The following is a 20,133-nucleotide window of genomic DNA, read 5'->3' as shown; positions in this document are numbered from 1 at the left end:
AGTAATTTAAGTCTACCTAAATTTTAATTCCACTCACAGACTGAACTACAATAATCCTAAAGTCTTCATGCAGTAGGTTTTAAATGTAAATTTTCCATGTCATGTCCCACACTTGTACTGTGAGCAGCCCAGACCTACTTATAATATGCTATAGCTTCATATTTCTGGTGGACAGTTTATATTCAAACGTTTACATTATAGCAGCTGTGATTTCATATCCAGTATATAAATGAATTTGATTATTGTTTTATGATGAATGTGAAATGTGAGCCTACTCTTTAAGTGAGTGTCAGACTAAATTCTTGCATCAGTTCTGACACAGGCAGGATTTCAGAGGCATGAGAACTGCATATAACTCTCACCACTGGGATGTTATGTTATGCTATGTTATGTTAGAGCCTACTCAGCCCTCACTATGGGCTAAAGATCCACTGATTTTTACAAATTAAAGTTGATGTCCCTGTACAGCTGGTCAAAATAACCCTAATGTCATCATGGTTGATGGTTGAATTATGGCGGTGCTTGTTTATAATCTCATCACAAACTTGAATCACAAACACATTAACAGAGAACATCCAATGAAGCTGGGTCCAGTGAAACATACTTAGGGGAAATATCCAGAGTTATATGTGACTGCAGTAGAAATGGAACATCCCTCCTTTTTTCCGGGAGGGGTAGGTTTCCCTATTTGAAATAAAAGCTTATTTTTGGTCACCGCCACTTGGACCTTTCTGCCTTACTTATTATAATCCAGCTGTGGCCCAAGTATCTGACCTAAACAATGTGGTATGATCTTGTCGCTGCTGTATATCTCGACACTACAAAGCACAGACTGGCAACGTTTAACATGATGAGGTGCTCAGCAATCACACAGTGATTTATGAGTCATTGATTGATGGAGTTGGAGGGTAATTCAGATCTAGAAACTCTGCTAAAACTTTATTTTTCTTTTCTGCGGGTCAACAATCAAGAATCTCTTATTGAATTCCCACTAGCCAGAGGGAAACAAGTACCACAAAGATAGTACTAGTAATTGAACTGTTTACTTAAATAACATGGTCTGTGCCTGTAATTAATCTGCTATTGTTAATAACACCAGTATGAAAACAAATGGATAAATAAGAGTAAAGAGCAAGTCATATATGATTGCAGTGCATAGCCATTTCCTACTCCGTAACCATGGTGATGGGCATCCTTTAGATTGGTATCCTTCACAGTTGGGGGTTTTCTGTAGCTAAAGCCATCAGGTAGCTCATCTAGAATGTACTTATTATCTTGTGTTTTGTTGTGTTCATTCACTATGGCATCCATCCATATTATTCTCACTTGCACTGTCCTCGGTTGCCATAGCAACACCTGATGTCTTGCTGCATTTTTGTCTCACATTCGTGGCGGGAAGAGGAGGGGGAGAGGAGGTAAATGGAGGTGGTAGGGGTGAGGAGATACAGGTCATTGTGGGAGTTTGCAACACTACTGGTATGCTGTCTTCTTTTTTTTTTTTTTTCTTTTTACTTTTTTTTTTTACATTCAGTAATACAAATGTACATTGTGAAGTTGTTCGTTCATCCTGCATCGTCTTTCTCTGCCTCCTTGTTTTCCTCCCCCTCAGCCCGTCTTTCTCTGGGTTTCCATTTCCCCATCCCTCCGCTCACTGACCACATCCCTCAGTCAGTTTCAGGGGCCCTTCCTTCCAGGCAGAGGCCATGCTAGTTCAACGACAGATTGCACAATATGCAGTGGTCTAAATGCACACACATACACATATACAGTCGGCAAGTTGGCAGAATAACCCTGTGGCTACTAAACATGTTTTTTCCTCTGTCAGCAGCTCTTTCTTTAGACACGGTTTCCTTTTTTGACACTTGAATGTGAATGATGCTGACAGACAGGGCTGATGGGAAGATATGGACTTGGTAGAGCAGAAATGGCTGACTTAGGCCAAACATGAGCATCTTTACTTTTGTCAGGCTGTCTGTCTGTATTTGTCTGTCTGTCTGTTCCTGTATCTGTCTGTCTGTTTGGGGGATGCTTTGCGGTAATAGCTATGTTGTTACGACTGTGGCCTCAGTGGCCAAAGGAATCCGTGACCAGACTGGCACAAATTTCTCATGGCTCACTCGTCTGCAGTTTTTTTCTCCTTGTGAACAGATGGCTTTTGGGCCACTGATTTGGCTATTTATTTTAATCAGAGTCTATTTTTGCTCAAAATTATGAAGATTCATTTTTCCCTTCTGTATTTTTTTTTTTTGGCAAAAAACCTATTTAGAGAGTTTGACTGTTCCTATGGACCAGCGTGGAGCTATCTCAGTTATACATTTCAGGGTTTTGTTCTTCATCTTTAGATCAAATTCACATGATATTTGTATGTTGGTTCTGTTAAAAGCAACTCAACGAAGTGCAGATTGAACCATGACTTTTAAGTTTACTAGAAAATACCAGTGAAAAATATCACCAGTTGGATTCAAAGTAGATAAGCAGCAGTCTCAGTTAACTTAAAACCTAATAACTAGGAACTAGTTTGTCAGTAGAAAACACATAGACTGGGATTACTAGTTAACAGTCTCTCTCTTGTTGAATATAAATGTTCAGATCCTCTCATGGCCTGGCTGTCAATAAACCGCATTACTTAACTACTCAATACTTATCATGTCTTTTTCCACCCAGATGTCAGTGTATAATGCATGAGGCAACCAGGGCTGTTTTTCTTTTTTTTTATGTATATATATAATCTTAGTCTGGCCTAGTAGTTTGTATCATCAGTTATAGGGCTGCACAATATTGGAAAAAACTGACATTGTGACTTTTGTTTTTTTTAACCCTGCGATATATATTGCGATATGAAAAAATACTGAGGATATAATAGCTGTGTGGTGCCGACGTAAACGGTCAAACAAATTAGTTGTGTTACCTCTAGTTGTGGCATCAGGTGCAAGCAGGGGCGCTGCTACCAATTGTGGGCCCCGTGAAAGCCAAACATTGTGGGCCCTTTCATAAAATTAAGTATCTTGTTGATCTGTCAGAATGGGGTGGGGGGTGGGGGGTACATGTGGTCCACACATAACGTCACTTGCGCTTGTGTGAAAATGAAAATGAAACTTAACATGCTTTCAACGTCCGATTCCTGACTTCTGTTTCTCTCTTACACAGCGGATCTTACAGAACATTTTCACAACTTCTAACTTGTATCCACTGGACCCCCTCCTCAGTACTATGCTGGACCCCATGAATTTGTCATGTTTATCCCCCCCTTATCAGTGCCCTAGGGTGCAAGACACATAGCACGTGTTTCAATATTATCCTTTTTGTAGTGAAATAATTACAGATAACTGACATTGCTTTTCTTTTTGGCACCAAGTCTTTATTTACAGTGATTTTCTTTGTTCGTTGCTCATTTTTCAATGTTGTTACCAGTGATTCACTCCAAACTGATTACGAACCATTGTGATTGGTTCATCGCTGCGCACAGTGTGTCACATACCCTTGAAATTAGAGTAGAACACATTGAGTTCATTTGCTTCCTACATTGCAGGACCTGCAATGTGACTATTGTGTACACATACATTGCAACGATGATGCTCAAACGATATATTGTGCAGCTCTAATCAGTTATCACAGTTTTGATAATAGTAATGCTTTTGTTCAGATTATTTTTATTTTAATTAGAAAAAGGAAAAAATGGGTGGCACCAATTTCACCGAGTTCAGTTCAGGTGGTTGATTAAGGACTATTTCTTTAGGTTTAGTGATATGGATTGGTTCTCATAACAGGGTGGGTGGGTGTTGAATCTGAGATACAAGTCAACTCCATTTACTCCACTGGCAGTCATAGTGAACATGTACTTTTAGGACTTGTACAAGGTTTTTGTGCCTTCACTGCCAACTAACATGTTCATTTAAAATATTGTACTGAGCAAACGTCTTAGGCCTATATTAGGTTTGTTGGTTTAGTAAAGTTCTAATAACCACTCATATGCATTTCTCAGTCTCTGAGTTAAGGTGCAATCTGGATATATGGGAAGTATGTACAGCAGTAAAAACACAAGTTAAGGAAAAAAAAAGTACAGCTCCTAGAAACAAAGTGGTGGTATTTAATATGACCTCCATTTGCACTCAACATGTCTTTAACCCTTTTGTTTTGACAGTATGAGATTTATCGCATTCAATTTCTGATGTTTTCTACCAGGTTTCATTCATCACATGTCAGCTGTTTCTGTTTGTGCTGCTTCTCGTCATGGGGACAGGGGTCACAGTAAATTGTGACTTTAACCTTTAGAACCTATTTAGCTCAGTTTTGTGTGTCTTATAAGGCTGTGCACTTATTTTGTGGATTGGCTTGCATGAATGGAGAAAAAAAAAAGGAATGACAAAGAAATATGTATGCTTATTTCAACTCTGCAAAAACAACAAAGTTAGGTGGCCTAAGATTCGTGCTCAGTACTGGATAAGATTTACATAAAAGCAGAAAAAAAAAAATCATAATATCCAAATAGAAAAATACCCAAATAAATGAATTACCATTTCTCTTGACTCTGCCCAGCATATGGGCTGGTTTAACAAATACATCCTGTTGATAAGAAGATTAAAATAAATTTGACCATATCCTGAATGGTACCTCGCAGCACTGTCACCTTAGATTGTCATAATAAAAGAAGAAATGGTTTCATAATCCTCTCTGTTTTAAAAGTAGAAAGCTGACTTTATGAACATTTGAGATAAGACTAATCCTAAAATTGATCACCCAGATGGACTCCTCTCTCTTCTGTGATTGGCTGTTTTGCTAGGTTGCTAGCTATGTGTGCTAAGTGTGGGTTGCTGAAACCATTCCAATGTACATGATAAAGACAATAAAGATACATACAGAGGGATATTAGGCTTCTATTGGATGTAGTTTGTCTGTTAGGTGTTGGTAAAACTCCACAGGCTAATGGGCACCATGCTATCTAAGAGACCTTACAATGCTAATGTCTTGGACAAATATGTCAAGTCAAAGCGACACCAACACAATGCAGTTAACCTATAGAGCTGTAGCATTAGTGATCAATGTTAGCTGTTAGCGATAAAAGCTAACAGAATAATGCTGTGTTCCAGGCAACCCGTAACTCATGTTTTTCCAACCTTGTACTGGTGAAAAGGCACTGGTATGGCAGTCAAACCCGTGACTTCCCACCCGTGAACTCGTACTAGATCGATGTACTCCCAATTCCGAGCTGTGACGTCACGTAGCCCATGAAACAACAATGCCTTTTGGTGGGAAAGGGCCTAATGGTGGCCCCTATGGATGGAGTGTTTATGTGAAGTGTTTATTAAAACAAGGTATTGCTCTAATGTTATTTATCCACAAATGTTCTGCATAATTAGCAGCTACTCTAGCTTCAGCTAGTTTTCAGCCCATTGAGTGCAATTAATAAATGAATACCAAGTACATATCTAAATATACAAATAACATAACATAAAAGGTATAACAGCTTCTCTTGCCTTATGCGCCATTTTTCCTCCTCTGTTTCCCTCAAATAAGCAAAGAGCAAAAACCTCTGGGATAGAAATGACTGTAAATGAGCATAAGCACCGTACAGTCTACCATACTGGTTTGTTTACATTTAACGACCACAATTCCTTGCGCTCAGGCAGTTTGGCGTGACCTGCCTGGAACAGCTACAAAGTCGTGAGTCCTGGCTCAAAACCCTGCCTGGAACGCAGCATAATTGGAAAGTATTGCGCAGTATTCTGTCCCTCTTCTCAACCAATCATCACAACCAAACAACCAATCAGAGCAGACTGTCCATCTCAGAGATTCATTCTAGCATCCACTGAGATACATGAAGTATATTGTTTTATCTCTTGTCTGTCAGTTTGACAGTGAAGTCTAGTTTTGTAAAACTTCACATACTGCTTAAAGCTTGATGTCGACTGCCTGTGTTGTCGTCTCATGATACACTTCAGGTGAACAACAGTATACTTAACGGGATCTCGTTCATCAGTGGTTCTTGTTCGTATGTCCTGGTTTTGTTTAAGCTATTTCACATGTTGTGGTGGGTTCATTGTTTACGTCAAAGAGTTGTTGATGTTTTTATTGCCAGGCTGAGATTGCCACCCCCGGGCCCTGAGGTTTGGGCGTTTTAATACCCATTTCCTCCTACAGGAACAACCCACCAATCAAAACTTCTGATCATTGACCATTGCCCTCCCACATGTCTAGCCCTCCAATGACATGTGAGAAAAACAGGTTTAGGGGCCTGACGCAGACCTCCCACAGTCTTCTCTGGGTTGAGCCTGTTCAGACATATTTCCTCTCGTAAACTGTCCCAGGATCAGAGGGGGAGGCTGTAAACACATAGAGGGACAGTTTAAAATGTTACAGTGCCCTAACCCTCCACAGGACCAGAGGGCTGTATACTCCACTACCTCTGACGTCACTAAATAAATGGCACCACATGCTCCACATGAGTGTATTTGTTTGTTTGTTTGTGTTGGGAGCACATCCTCCACATGTTTTACCTGTAAACAACCGCCTATTGCTTCAGTGAGATCACATAAGGCAGGCTGTTAGTATTAACAGAGTGTGGTACAAACAAGGGCAATATGGAACTGGTTACAAATTCATTATGATGCAAGATTTTATTTGTTTTCAAACTGTTTTTAGAGTTATTATATTTGTGTGCCAAAATGGAAAATTTAGGCTGTCACATTCTGATTGTTTATAAAGTATTGAAACAACAAGTTGTGGTTATATGTTGGGCTAATGTGGATGGACCGTGACAATATGGAACCTATACTACAAAGCAGGACTTGGGGTTGATGAGATTTCAGTGTCTTGATGGCTTACTTTTTACCAGGTTAAATTGCCATGGTAGCTTGTGTTGCACACTTAACATGTTCTGTACTGGGTTATGTTTGGGATTAGTGGTCAACCCATGTGAAAGCAGTGCCTACTCACCAGGAAAAAGTATTTTGCATGGTGCAATAGAGTGAGAGGTTTTCTTAGGTAAAGGTCTTAAGTAGCAAGAGTTTTAGTCGTTATTGCTTCACTTTTCCCTGTTCACTGCAATCACTTTCATAGCCACTCTTTGTGTTGCCGTATAATCCTAAAACCAACTGATTAAGCAACTAAAGTCTTGCATTTGTTCACTTGATAAGATTTGTCAATACGTCTACTTACAGGTTAGAATTGTGCTTCTATACTTGTTCTTTATTTGCTCCCAGACTGTTGAACAACACCAAGGTTTCACCTGGAAGACTACGGAACAAAATGTCTTGTACGAATATACTCATTTAATAGAAAATTAGGGATGTGCGATATGACGATATTAGAACGTATCAACGATCTGACAAAGCAGAGAGGGCGTGGATCGTGGGGGGTTATATGGGGGCGGGGTTGTTCCATGTCGTACATACCCCACAATGAGTACGCGTACACCATCTGACCATACAAAGTGAAAGTGAAACTTAAGACTTAAGCTTCCCACTGTTATGCAGCTAATTTTCCTTTTCCCTACCTTCAGAAACTTTAATTTGAGGGGGCAGGGCATTTGTTTAAGGGGGCCCCTCCGACCCCCCCCTTTGAACAAGGCCCAAGCATACCCCCCCTCCCATCTTCTGGTTGCAAATTTGTTTTCGGGGGGCGGCAGGTGGGAAACGATGAGGTGAGTCCTCCACATACAGGTCCATAGCGTCACTCTTAGAATAACGTATGGGAGCACTATGAACCTGTTCAATCAGCTGAAGAGACAGCATCCCAAACAGTATGAGAGTCAAACTGAACTAGAAGACCAGCCACACCACAGCCGGAGACAACAGGTAGAGTTAAACAAAAGCAAACAACTTTAACGCAAGCATTTAGTAAAGGCACTCTATGAGAAGAGTAACAAGTACATTCCACATTGATCCTTTTTTGGAGTTACTGGATTATTATTCTTCTCATTTTGGACTTCTTCCTCCAAGACCACCTAATACACTGATTACCAGTTGAAAAACCAGAGCTACCAGTCACCTGCTCTGTACACCTGGAGTATTATTTGAAACAGGCATTTCTTCATTGATATTCTATTCTGTATTAATTAATTTATTTTTTTTACTTTTCATGTTTATTGAAAGTTACCTCCAAAACCAAGTGCATTTTAGTTTTTATGTTCAATAGTGCACTTAATCAGTGTTGTTTACATTTAGTATGTTTATGTTCTTGGCACATGTTGGCAAATTGCACAAACTATTTAAATTAAAAATGTTCTAGAAGGTTATTTGGGCTACATTTTATTTTTTTCTTTTAGGGCTATGGTTAACATAGGGAAGTCTTTTGGTTGCACTGTTTAGAAACTTGCAAATTAGTCCCAAAGATCGATGTAAAGAATCATGATAAAATCGAGATCATGATTTTATTTCATTTTTTTTAAAGTGTTTTGATATTTTTGCCATATTGCCCAACCCTAGTTGAAATTACAGGCAGATCCACTAATACCTGACTGATGATGATTATTCAGCATTATAGGAATTTTTACATTTTTGGACACTCCAAATTTGCTTAATTTTGTAGTGTATTCTTGTATGAAATGTGACTCCTACCTGTGATTGCTCATGGGTGCCATCACTTCAAAAAAGTGGGTTCAGTTATTGAGATGATAATACCTTTGTTATTCTTCATAGTATATGATAGAGCCAGGTTTGGTGTTTCGTGGACAGTTTCCTGACTAGAGCTGCATATTTAATGTACAGACAAAATAGTGGAATCAATAATTTTTTTTCTAATTCACAGCATTGAAATGAAATGCATATTTTTAAAAGAGTATCTCATGGTATTTTCTGTTTATGTGGTCAGTTTAGTGTTGTGTTTCCTATTTTACTGATCATGTTATCGGTATTTGGCAGGGATGCACCGATACTGACACTAGTATTTGGTATCGATCCGATACTGAGCGTGTGTACTAATACTCATAAAAGTGCTCCGATACAAACACACTGATACCACTTGATGGCAGCGTGATGTTCACCTCACAGTGCAGGAGATACGTGGCAGAGGAGTAATGTCAGCAGTGTGGAGATTTTTCAAAATAAATGACGGTGACAAAAGTAACGGTGACGGCAATTTACATTAAAGACACAGACAGATACAGACGGCATGTTCTGTCCGTCCTCTGCATACATTCCGTACGTAATTCTGTCCGTTTACAGGGAGCTAGTGGATGCATACCCGGAGCCATATAAAGATCATCATATTATCTTATAAGGCAACTCCGGTCCTCGAGGGCCGGTATCCTGCATGTTTTAGATATTTCCCTCTTCCATCACACCTGGAAGCCAGTACATCATTATCAGGCTTCATGCAGAGCTTGATGATGAGCTGATCATTAATTGAACCAGGTGTGCTGGAAGAGGGAAATATCTAAAACATGCAGGATACCAGCCCTCAAGGACCGGAGTTGCCCACCCCTGTTATAAGGCTTTGTGCGTACCCAGACGGAGAAGCAGTACCACCAGGAACTGTGGAGGTAGCGGGTCTTTTCAAAGAGCGACTGTGTGAGTTACTGACATATTTATGACAACTACCATCATCAATATCAGTATCAGTATCCACATTAGTATTACTTCCTCTGTCGTTGCCATGTTTGTTATTACTGACTTCTCAAAAAACTTTACTTTTCTTTGTGGTATTTGTCCAGTATGGTTAATTAAGAGCGGCGCCCTCAGGTGGATTAATTGAGAAACGCTCATTCCAACACATTGAATGTCAGTAAAAGCACTTTGTTACAGTCAGACTAATGACAATAAAGCACATTTTCAAAAGTTACTAAGAACTGTAATGGTATTATTAAGTACTCATATCAGTACTTGGTATCAGCAAGTAATCAAATGGAAGTATTTGTACTTGTACTCGGTCTGGAAAAAAGTGGTATTGGTGCATCCCTAGTATTTGGTGACAGATCTCAGCTATTGTATGTGTTCTGACACTCACATGTTTACTTTAACATGCCTATTGTCTTTTACTTTGCTTATTTATTTATTTATTTATTTATTTTTTTCCCTTTTTTTTTTAATAGCAAGTACTGCCATACTTTCTTACATTGCCAGTAAAGTAACAGTAAATGAAAAGATGCAGATACTGCCTTGATTTCTCCCATTACTGAGCTGAAACTACAACATCTGGGACAGTGCTGTATACACTCTTTCATCTTGTCTGGGTTGGTGTATGCAAATGAATCAGAGACATGCTCATAGTGTTTTGCTCTCTAGGTCTGTGTTAAACTCACATCCAGTCATTGTGGCGCTAATCGCACATTGAGATTTGTGGGTGAACCAGTCGCCTTTTAGATCCTGTTGGTGAATCCACGTCATTCCTCTCACTATGAAACATCTCTACGGTTTGCATCTGCTTATTTCTCAGCAGTAATTACAGCTGTTTATTGTTTTAGCATGATTCCATTGCTGGAGCTCCTGTTTGCATGCTGTGGTGGGTGTGGCAGGAGCGTCTTATAGCACGAGATTGACCTGAGAGCCTCTTTCCTGTAAGAATGCTCCCCAGGGGGCCAAAAGTTTAACTTACCATCTGTGACCTGTTAAGCTCATCACTGCAGGAGGCACAAGACACTCTCCAAAGCCTGTCCCCTTGATTTATCAGGGATGTGGTTATTCAACTATTTTTCTGGATTTACACGCACAATCCACAATATATTAGTAACGAGATTCAGAATGAGCTAAAACTGTTTGACTTGATCTTTTCCCTCAGTCCTAATAGTGGAAGGTGCTTATTATGGGCTAAAATTTACTGACTGTACTGATTTCAGGCAAATAAACATAACACGGATCTGGATGTCCATAAAACATAAATAGAGATGCTGTAAAAGTCACACTGTGTAAGTTCTGGTAATATTAGCCCTAGTTCCTTTTTTTATTGAATTTTTTTTTCACTATAACCTAAATACACATTCATCACATGGGTATGTATGAGCAGTGAGTCACAGCTGAAGCTTTTAGCTTTTTAGCCAAAGCCTGTTAAATCTGGAGAAACTTTGATTTTAAATGAAGAGCATCATTGGTAACAAGCATTTAATATTTGATGGGATGCATCACAATATTTAACACTAAAATAATAATAATAATAATAATAATAATAATAATAATAATAATAATAATAATAATAATAATAATAATAATAATAATGATGAGAGGAAACTTACTAAAAATGTTTTAACTGGTAGAATGATGAATGATGGAGTCACTTAAGTTAAATAAGTGGCCATAATCAATCATTTAATCAACTTCATGGAAAGGTTTTGGAGTGACACTGAAGTAAATACTGCTTTCAGTTAAATCCAACTTTTACAGAGTTTGCTGAAACACTTTGATAGATGTCATGCCCCTGAATGTGACTCAGATCACCCTGAGTAATTGCATGACTGTCAATCTCAGAACAAGGCTGTTTTTCATAATCCTGAAAGAGAGCCATTATTTGGAGATTTGAGGTTTTCTTGTGACGGCTGCCATTGTTTAGCCTTCAAAACTGGAGTGTAGACAAGACCCTTGTCATGTAACCAACCTCCAAACCAACGTAGCCCACAGTGCCCCGATGGTGGAGACAGAAAACCTGTCAGTGTCCCAAGTTAAAGTCAGAAATAGATTCAGTAACAGGAGTAACTTGTTTGGAGACTTTCTGGACTTGGGAAATAAAAAAAAAAAAAAAAAAAAAAAAATTAAATGCAGCAAAAATATTATGACTAGAGTTCCAGCATTACTCCACAAGTGGCCCTCCGCTCTCGCCTTTTGCTCCTGGTGGGGGGTGGAGGAGTCAGGGAGCCCACCACACCCCCCACCACCCCTCTTTCTCCGTACCGGGGCCAACCGCAGGAATGTGAGCCGCTGTCAGGAAGCTGTAAAGTGCTGACGCGGAGGTCAGCGAGCGTTTACACACATGTGGCTTTACTTTCACAACTCCATTTGCCTTTTTCTGCTTTTCTCCTTCATCTCCACCTTGTGTTTTTCTTACCTTATCTTCCTCATTCCTGACACCCACTTTCTTTATTATTATTTTCTCCACATGAAGGTCCTGTGATGATGAGTGGGCCTGTGCTCCCACCGGTCTGTAGTTGACGTGCACAGCATTTGCCTGGAGTGAAAATCTTAAAATGATGCTTAAAAGAACAAGTCACTGGATTTTAATGTTTTTCCACATCCAGTGACAGACCATTGTAGTCAGATAATGCGATCCTGGTTTTTACTCAATGCAGCAGAAATTGGATACAAAAACCTATTTCCTGAAGTTGATTGAGGATGCTCCCCTTGGCTTTACCGAACAAACCAACAGAAGATTGATGTTTGCCTGCATTGGCAGGATTTACTCCTTTCATTGCCTAAAAATGTTGACCATCTGTTGTATAAAAGACATACACTGTGCTGCTCCAATGTGAAAACCAAAGAGAAAAGACTCAAATTCAGTTTGAAGCCTGAACAAAGTGCAGCAGGAGATTATGTTCTAGGATCAACACTTGACCTTTTAGCAGAATTATCATAACTTACCTTTTGGTTTTCTTTGTTTAGCTACATAAAGTGTGACAAATTTCATTTATTCTAAGGACATATTATGCAGAACATGTTAACTCTGTTGGCAGGTCAATAAAGGTCATGAAACAGTCAGAAAAAACTGATGTTAACTTCAAAAAGTCAAAACACCTGCTGCAGACACAACAACGGTTACTGTGTCAGGGTTTCTATTCAGGGTCTGAATGTCGTGATCACGAGTGCTGTGAGCTTTATTAACGGAGGTAAAACTGCAGACCTGCCTTTTCCGTCTCAGTTATGAATGTCCTGATTTCATTAGCTGCCCCGTTTTGTCTCAGCTGCTTTTGAGAAAGCCCAGAAATTCCACAGAGTGCGACATAAAGGGCCAGAACGACCATGTGGTACTGCTCAGCTTCAGGAAACACTGGCCTCGGACAGTAGTATGAGCAGGCTCTCCTCGCTTGTTTTGACGGAGACGGCGAGGGCAGAGCTCTCTCTCTCTCTTCATCTGGTCTTCACATTCCACACCGAGCAGAATAAACCTCACACACCATCTCAATTTCAATCCTCATTTCTAATTTTCACCACTGCCGTGTATTTTCAATGGGCGTATGAGTTATTTTATGAATATTTTAACCCTTTGAGCTTGATGACAGTTGATATGGAGCGCTGAGCAGTATGTTTTGTCATTCTCTATATTTCATGCTGTGGTTTGTGTTGGAACCTTTCCACCAGATGATACTAGTTACTCTACTCAAGTCACTTTTGGTACCTGATACTTAATTCATTTTTCACTGCATGTGTAGTGCACCTTAAACGTGGCTCAACATGAAACCATTGCAGTGTCTTCAAAAATAACACACAACTTTGTCAAAAAGTACATCACCTCATTTAAGGAAGGTGTGGGTGTGTTGGTTGTTAAAAAATCAGTATAAGTATAACCCATGGAGACCCTGTGCTACTTTTGTGGAAGTTCCCAAATTCTTTTTTCTCTCTGTTTAACCTTTAAGTGATTTATTACTGTAAATTATAATGTCATCATCTGTATTTTGCATTTTCTCAATGAAAATCAGGTATTTTCCCATATCTAATTTAATTCATTAACCATGTAGATGTTCATAAAAGCTCAGATTAAACTTGATTGTCATAATATCAGAAACAGAGAAAAATGAAGAAAACGTGGCTTTTTCTAATAAATCTATCATTAACTGAACATAAACCAAGTGTGTCCATCCACTGTCATTGATCCAACTCCATGGGTTTCCCTGGTGAATCAATGTTGTAGAAGATGACAGTGTTTCCATGGTAACTATGGAGCCTCTGAACTTCCAAATGGGTCATATCTGATGACCACGAAAAAATGACAAACTGCGTTTTGCACCAGTTACTTACATGTATTGATAGGGTTAGTGGATCAGCCTGTATTAAACAGTTTAGATCAGTAGATGGTTTTGATTGCTGGTGGATGTTTGGGTCTTTATGGGTTAAGTGAGTAGAAGGTAGTAGCTTGGCTTCTTAAAAACCGTACATTCTTACATTCGTATCTTGGACAATGATAATTTAATAAAAGTGATGATTCTGTCTGACCAATCAGTGGGCCTTCCAGTTTGATTATTGCATCAGTTCATATGAGAACTAAGGAAGTACCTGTTACTAAGTACCTCTTCCCTCTTGGAAAACTAAAAACTGGCAAATAAAGTCAAGTAAAGTTGCATCAGTGCCCTGTGGTGGAAAAGGGTCATACCTCACATTTCCAGACTTTGAGGTGTTCGTCTGTTTGACTCATATTTGGATTGCAGTTATTCAGCCTCCAGCGGTACTGACAGTGCAGACAACTGTAGTGTCATAGCTCCTAGCAGCCTGCTGACATATATTGAGATTTGAAATCTTGTTAAATTACAATGTGTCATTTTTTTTTTTCATTTCCTCTCGCCATCAGCACTTTCAGACAATGCTGAAGACCAAGCTAAATGTGCTGACGCTGAGGAAGGAGCCATTGCCCACGGTGATCTTTCACGAGCCCGAGGCCATTGAGCTCTGCTCCACCACACCGCTCGCAAAGAGCCGAACCCATGCTGGATACAAGGTAAGATCACATGAACCTAATAATCCTTAAATCCAGGCCTGTCTCCGAATAGTAAATCCATAATAGCATTAATACACCCCAAATCCGCTGCTTTTCCTTTTGTTTTCCGACCCAAGTTTCCACTTCTTATTTTGCTAACTTAGTACTTACGAAGTCTTTGCGTCTGAATCACGTCTTTGAATAATTATATTAAATGTTTGTGTGTGGGCATATACATATGTGTGTGAGCTCTGGCATGGGTGTGTTTGTTTTCCTCCTCTCCTTGGCTCTACAGTGTGTCAGATGTAGAGTTTGATCCAATGAGCTGTTGCATTCACAGCCTTTTCTCTTTTCTCTGTCCTCAAAACAAAAAACAAACACAGCTACAGATTAAAATAGCAGCCACGCTCTGTTATTACTCATAACACCTCCAACCGACTAACTGTGTCTTTGTGTATTTGCCTGTCTGTGCTTCAGTATTGTAAGCAAAACATCAAGCGAGAAGATTGTGGGCACTTGAGGACTATCAGTGTCCCTGTGTAAAATGCTTTTTTTTTTTTTTGGTTGTTAAATGGTATACTGTACATTTATAACCATGTCGGAAAAGCTGTACCAACTTTATCAAAACAAGACAAAATATTTCAAAGCTTCCAGTTAAAAGTTTCAGAAAAAAAGACGTTGAAATTATTGCCAAGAAACACAGTCATGGAACAAACAGTCCTGGTGCTTGTTGTGTCTCCTTATCAGACCACTGTACAGAAACACACACACACACACACACACACACACACACACACACACTGCAGTACATGCCATCATATACTGTATGTGGACAATAAATGAAAACATGGCCCTCGCTAGCTGAGAAAAGAGAAACACAGAAACCTCATCAGCACTTTCCAGAAGTTCTAAGTGAACATGAAGTGAAAGTCGGAAAGTTAGTCTTTACTTCCAGAGCACAGACACAGACAGAGATGAAGGAGTTCATATGTAGGTCTTCATTTGTTTAGCTGCCATATTCTGATCCTTCTGTCGGAGCTGTGAAATCTTATGTATGAACTTATGACTAATGTCGAGGTAATCTAAACCATCTTAATCCAGAGCACGAAGAACTGAAAACGGAAATACAAGAAAGTCACGTCTTATTTTATTGTGCCTCACGGGGCAACAGCTGCCTTTGTGAAAGATGAGAGGAAGAGTAATCTAACATCATCATGGATGTTTTGTTTAACTCTCTGTGTTCTGAGTTATCACAGATAAACTTTTCAGTGCTTCTCTAAATGGACTCACGCCTGCAGCTTGTTTTCCACTTCAGGTTCCCTGTATGATTTGTTAATACATTTTTAAACATTTGAGTCAGTCAGTAGTCGCTTTTCCATCGGACATATGTGCAAAACTTTACCGATATTTACTAAATTTCGATAAACAGAAGTGCGTAATGTTGGTTTTTCCATTAAATCCCAAATGCAATGATTTGTTTATTATCGTGAGATGACACGAGAAGTCATTTCAGAACCATGGCGACGAACATAAATATCATGTTGATTTACAGATGTATTCATTATTATCATATATTACCCCTCTATCCCGTACTAAATTAAAAAATTATTCAGTTTCCTGGTGTGTCCACACATACCGTGCCATGTTTCTTTTAAAACTCCTCTTCTTTGCTTGTTGTAACGTCCATCAACATCTGTTTTTTTTTTTTTTTTTTTTTTTTTACATGACTCTAGTTGCGGAAAAAGGTCTTTCCATTGCAGTTTTGCATGATATACCATTTGTGCTGCAACCGAAAAACCACCTCTTGCCAGCGCAAAAACTTTTAATCAAAAATCGAGAGTTTTGGCGAAATTGTCGTTTTTCCATTAAGGTAAATTTTTATGCGTAAGTTATATTTGCGCAATCTGAGGGTCAATGGAAAAGCGACTAATGAGAGCCCCAGCACTTATTATTTTATTAGTTAATTTATTCAGAACGACAAACAATTAATTAAAACCTATGAACCAAAATCTTCACATTTTAGTAGCTGATACAAGCAAACATTTATTAAAAAAAAAACAACAAAGCAATAAATAGTTGTTCAGAGACATTAAACATAGATAAGTAAAACATAGAATAAGTGGAAGTAAGATGTGAGGTTTAGGAACCAATAAGCACAACTGAAAATCAGAATTTCATGACTTAGTATTTTCTTGTTTCTAATTTCGATCCAAGTTTCAGTTCCCAGTGCTTATGGTATTATTAGTACGTATAAGCAACTATTCCCAGAATGCATTGCGGCAACTATTATTGGTGTGACAAGTCTCTGCTTTGGAATGTCCCAGTTTACATAAATGAATTAGTGTTTAAAATATATTTCCTTTAGTTAGTAAAATAATTTTCAGGCATGTGTCACAGATTACTGACTCTTCTGTATGCCGCTGTTGTGTGTGTCATACTTTCACACCTTTTGTATTTAATTACCGTCCGTACAGCGGTCCTCCAACTGCCAGTCATCTTGGAAAATGACAGATGGTGCCATGATGGAGGATAAATATTGATGTGTAATTCCTAGGTGTACGTAACACCAAGCGGGACTTTGTTGTTTCTCTCTGTCTAGTGTGAATCCTTCATGCACCCGATGCTCTTTCCAGCATTAGTGCGATTGCCAAGCCTTGTTGCCATGGATACCACTACAGCTATTCAGCAGAATACCGACCACATGAAAAAAAAAAAAAATCATTTCCCTCATCTTTCTGCTGCCTCCTTATATGCAAGTCTGCCTGCCTCACCTTTGTCGGCTTGTGTAACTTCCTGTCTGAGTCACGACCTGCCTGTCTGCATATCTGTCTGCCCACCTGCTTCTGCACCTCTGCTTTCTGCTTCAAAATGCCAGGAGTTTGTTCTCAAAATCATAATAAGAGCAAGGCAAAAAAAAAAAAAAAAAAGAAAACTCCTAAGGAAACAGTGGTCTTTTGTATTCCTTACCATCCTTCCTTCTTGGCTTGGCTTGTTACAAAATGATACCGTTTATGATCCTCATGGAGTGTTTCATATTCCCCCCATATTTTTTTGCTCTCTGTCCTCTCCTTTCTCACCCCTCTTTCTCTTTCTCAGCCCCCAGTTGTGCTCCCAGTTTACAGGCAGGCAGGAAGGCTGGCTGAGGGTTGCTGTCCTCCTGCCAAAGCTAACAGCTAGCAAGGATGAAAGGCCACCTCTCATTGCCCTGCTTGGCCTGCCGCTGTCAAAGCAGTCCACTCCACATCCATTGAGAAAATGTGTCTCTTTACAGCCACGCCAGCTTCCTAGTCATACTTCATAACAATGGTCAAATTGTTCCTGATTCAGCTCTAAAGGTTACTCATCTCTCATCTCCTCAGTGGTGTTAGAAGAGAAATAACAGGATTTTAAAATGACTCTAGAAGATTGTACTATAGCTGTAGCAGCAAAAAGAAAGTATTAAACTATTTGTCCTTTTTGCTTTTCAATAAGTTCATACACGGATGCTGCTGAGCTTTAGATCTTTGCATGTTGTGGTTCAGTGCTTGGATACTGACCCACAGTTAACCTGTAAAGACCCAAACAGCCGCTGGTGACCTAAACCATCTACTGATCTTAAATGTTTTATCCCTGGTGATCCACTAATCCATTCAATACATGTAAATAATTGGTGTAAAATACAGTTTGTTGTCTTTTCATGGTCATCAGATATGACCCATTTGGACAGTCAGAGGCTTCGTAGTGAACGTGGAAACACTGTCATCTTCTACAACAGGGGTGTCAAACTCATTTTGGTTCAGGGGCCATATTTAGCCCAATTTGATCTCAAGCGGGCCAGACCAGTAAAATAATGACTTCATAACCTATAAATAATGACAAATCCAAGTTTTGTTTTTGTTTTAGTACAAAAAAACCCCAATTAAATTCTGAAATTATTTACTTTTTACAAAAAAGATGTGAATAACCTGAAAAAACAGAAATTTCATTTGATATATTGGTACAATTTTAACAATATTTTGCCTCGACTTATTATTTATACATGTACATTTGCACACAGTGTTACATAAACATTTGGTAACAGGCAGAATATTGTTAAAATTTTGGAGTTTGGAGCTAAAATTTGAACAATTTCTACAATATTCCATCTCTTATTATTAACACAACTACAGATCACAGTGGATCCATAAATGCACAAAACATTTAGTAACAGGCAGAATAGTGTTAAATTGCACATTTCAGGTTGTTCATCTTTGTTTTTATTTATGTATTTATTTGCATTTTATCGTGAATTAATAGTTTTGTAAAGGTAAATATTTTCACAGTGTAATCTTATTTTTTTCACTTAAATTTTTTCCACTTAATTTTTCCCCAAGAAAATTTGTCGTCATAATTTATGGGTTATTGTGTTGTTATTTTTACTGGAGATCACATTGGTCTGTATGTGGAACCTGAACCAAAATGATTTGGACAACCTTGACTGTTCAGATTAATTTTTGCACTTTCATCCCGCAGGCCAGAATGGAACCTTTGGCGGGCCGGATTTGGCCCCCAGGCCACATGTTTGACACCTGTGTTCTACGACATTGATTCACCAGTAAAACTCATGGGGTTTGATAAATGACAGTGGATGGAGACGCTTTGTTTATGTTCACTTCATGATAGATTTTGTAGAAAAAGTCACGTTTTCTTCATTTTTCTCTGTTTCTGATATTATGACAATCAAGTTTAATCTGAGCTTTTATGAACATCTACATGATCAGTAAATTAAATATGGGAAAATACCTGATTTTCATTGAAAAATTGTAAAATACAGTGAATAATATAATAAATGGTAAAAAAGTCACTTAAGGAAGGTTAAATACAAAGAAAAATTAATGGGGGAACTGCCACAAAAGAAGCACTGGGTCTGTATAGGTTAATGCATGCAATTACATGTTGGCCTTTGGCTGTAGATTTGGACTGTGTGTAAACATACACACAGAAGTGCATGACTCCTATTCACACGACAGTGTGAATAGGAGTTTAATCTCAGTGTGAATGAGATTAAACTAAACACCCAGATTTAGTTTTTAAATGATCCTGTTACAAATCTCCTTTTGTTTGAGAATGAGTGTTTTTTGCTGAAGTTCTTATTGGCTCTTGTTCTTGCCGTCCTTCTGCTCCTGTGCAGAGAAGTCGAAGCAGACACGGTGTGTGAATCACTCAGCGTGACATCATTCACACTCGACGCCCAGGACAGGCTGGTCCCTCCATGTCTTTATCTAATCTGCCAGGCAGAGAGCCTTTTTGTCTCTCTGTACTTGGTAGTCTGATGTCAGTCAGTGTGCTGGATGTTCCGCCTCTTCTCTACTGCACAGAGAACAGAACATGCAGTGATGGCATTTAGATGATTACCAACGGTATCTCACCGGTCATCTCACCCTGTTACCCACGATGATGGTGAGATGACCAGTGCTCCAAGTTTCTTGTTAATGTGTTTTTCTGTGTTTTTGGATGTCTGGATTGTCTTGTACTGGCTTATGTTATAGTGTGTGCTGTGAACGATTCATGGTGTTTGTGTCTAAATTAACAAAACATTAGTTGAAAATAGTAATAGTCACTTTATGC

At 38.9% G+C, this 20,133-nt stretch overlaps 1 protein-coding gene across 1 annotated transcript in view; it reads left to right on the top strand.

Annotated features, from left to right (window-relative positions):
* pid1 (phosphotyrosine interaction domain containing 1) overlaps positions 1–20,133 on the top strand; it is a 38,717-nt gene that overhangs the window by 4,238 nt on the left and 14,346 nt on the right. The window contains exon 2 of the mRNA XM_030152207.1: positions 14,422–14,568. Within this exon, the coding sequence (XP_030008067.1) occupies positions 14,422–14,568 (147 nt within the window). The remainder of the gene's footprint in view (positions 1–14,421; positions 14,569–20,133) is intronic.

The sequence above is a fragment of the Sphaeramia orbicularis genome, chromosome 13, assembly GCF_902148855.1.
Source record: "Sphaeramia orbicularis chromosome 13, fSphaOr1.1, whole genome shotgun sequence".
Lineage (NCBI taxonomy): Eukaryota > Metazoa > Chordata > Actinopteri > Kurtiformes > Apogonidae > Sphaeramia > Sphaeramia orbicularis.
This window is presented reverse-complemented; position numbering and strand designations above follow the sequence as displayed.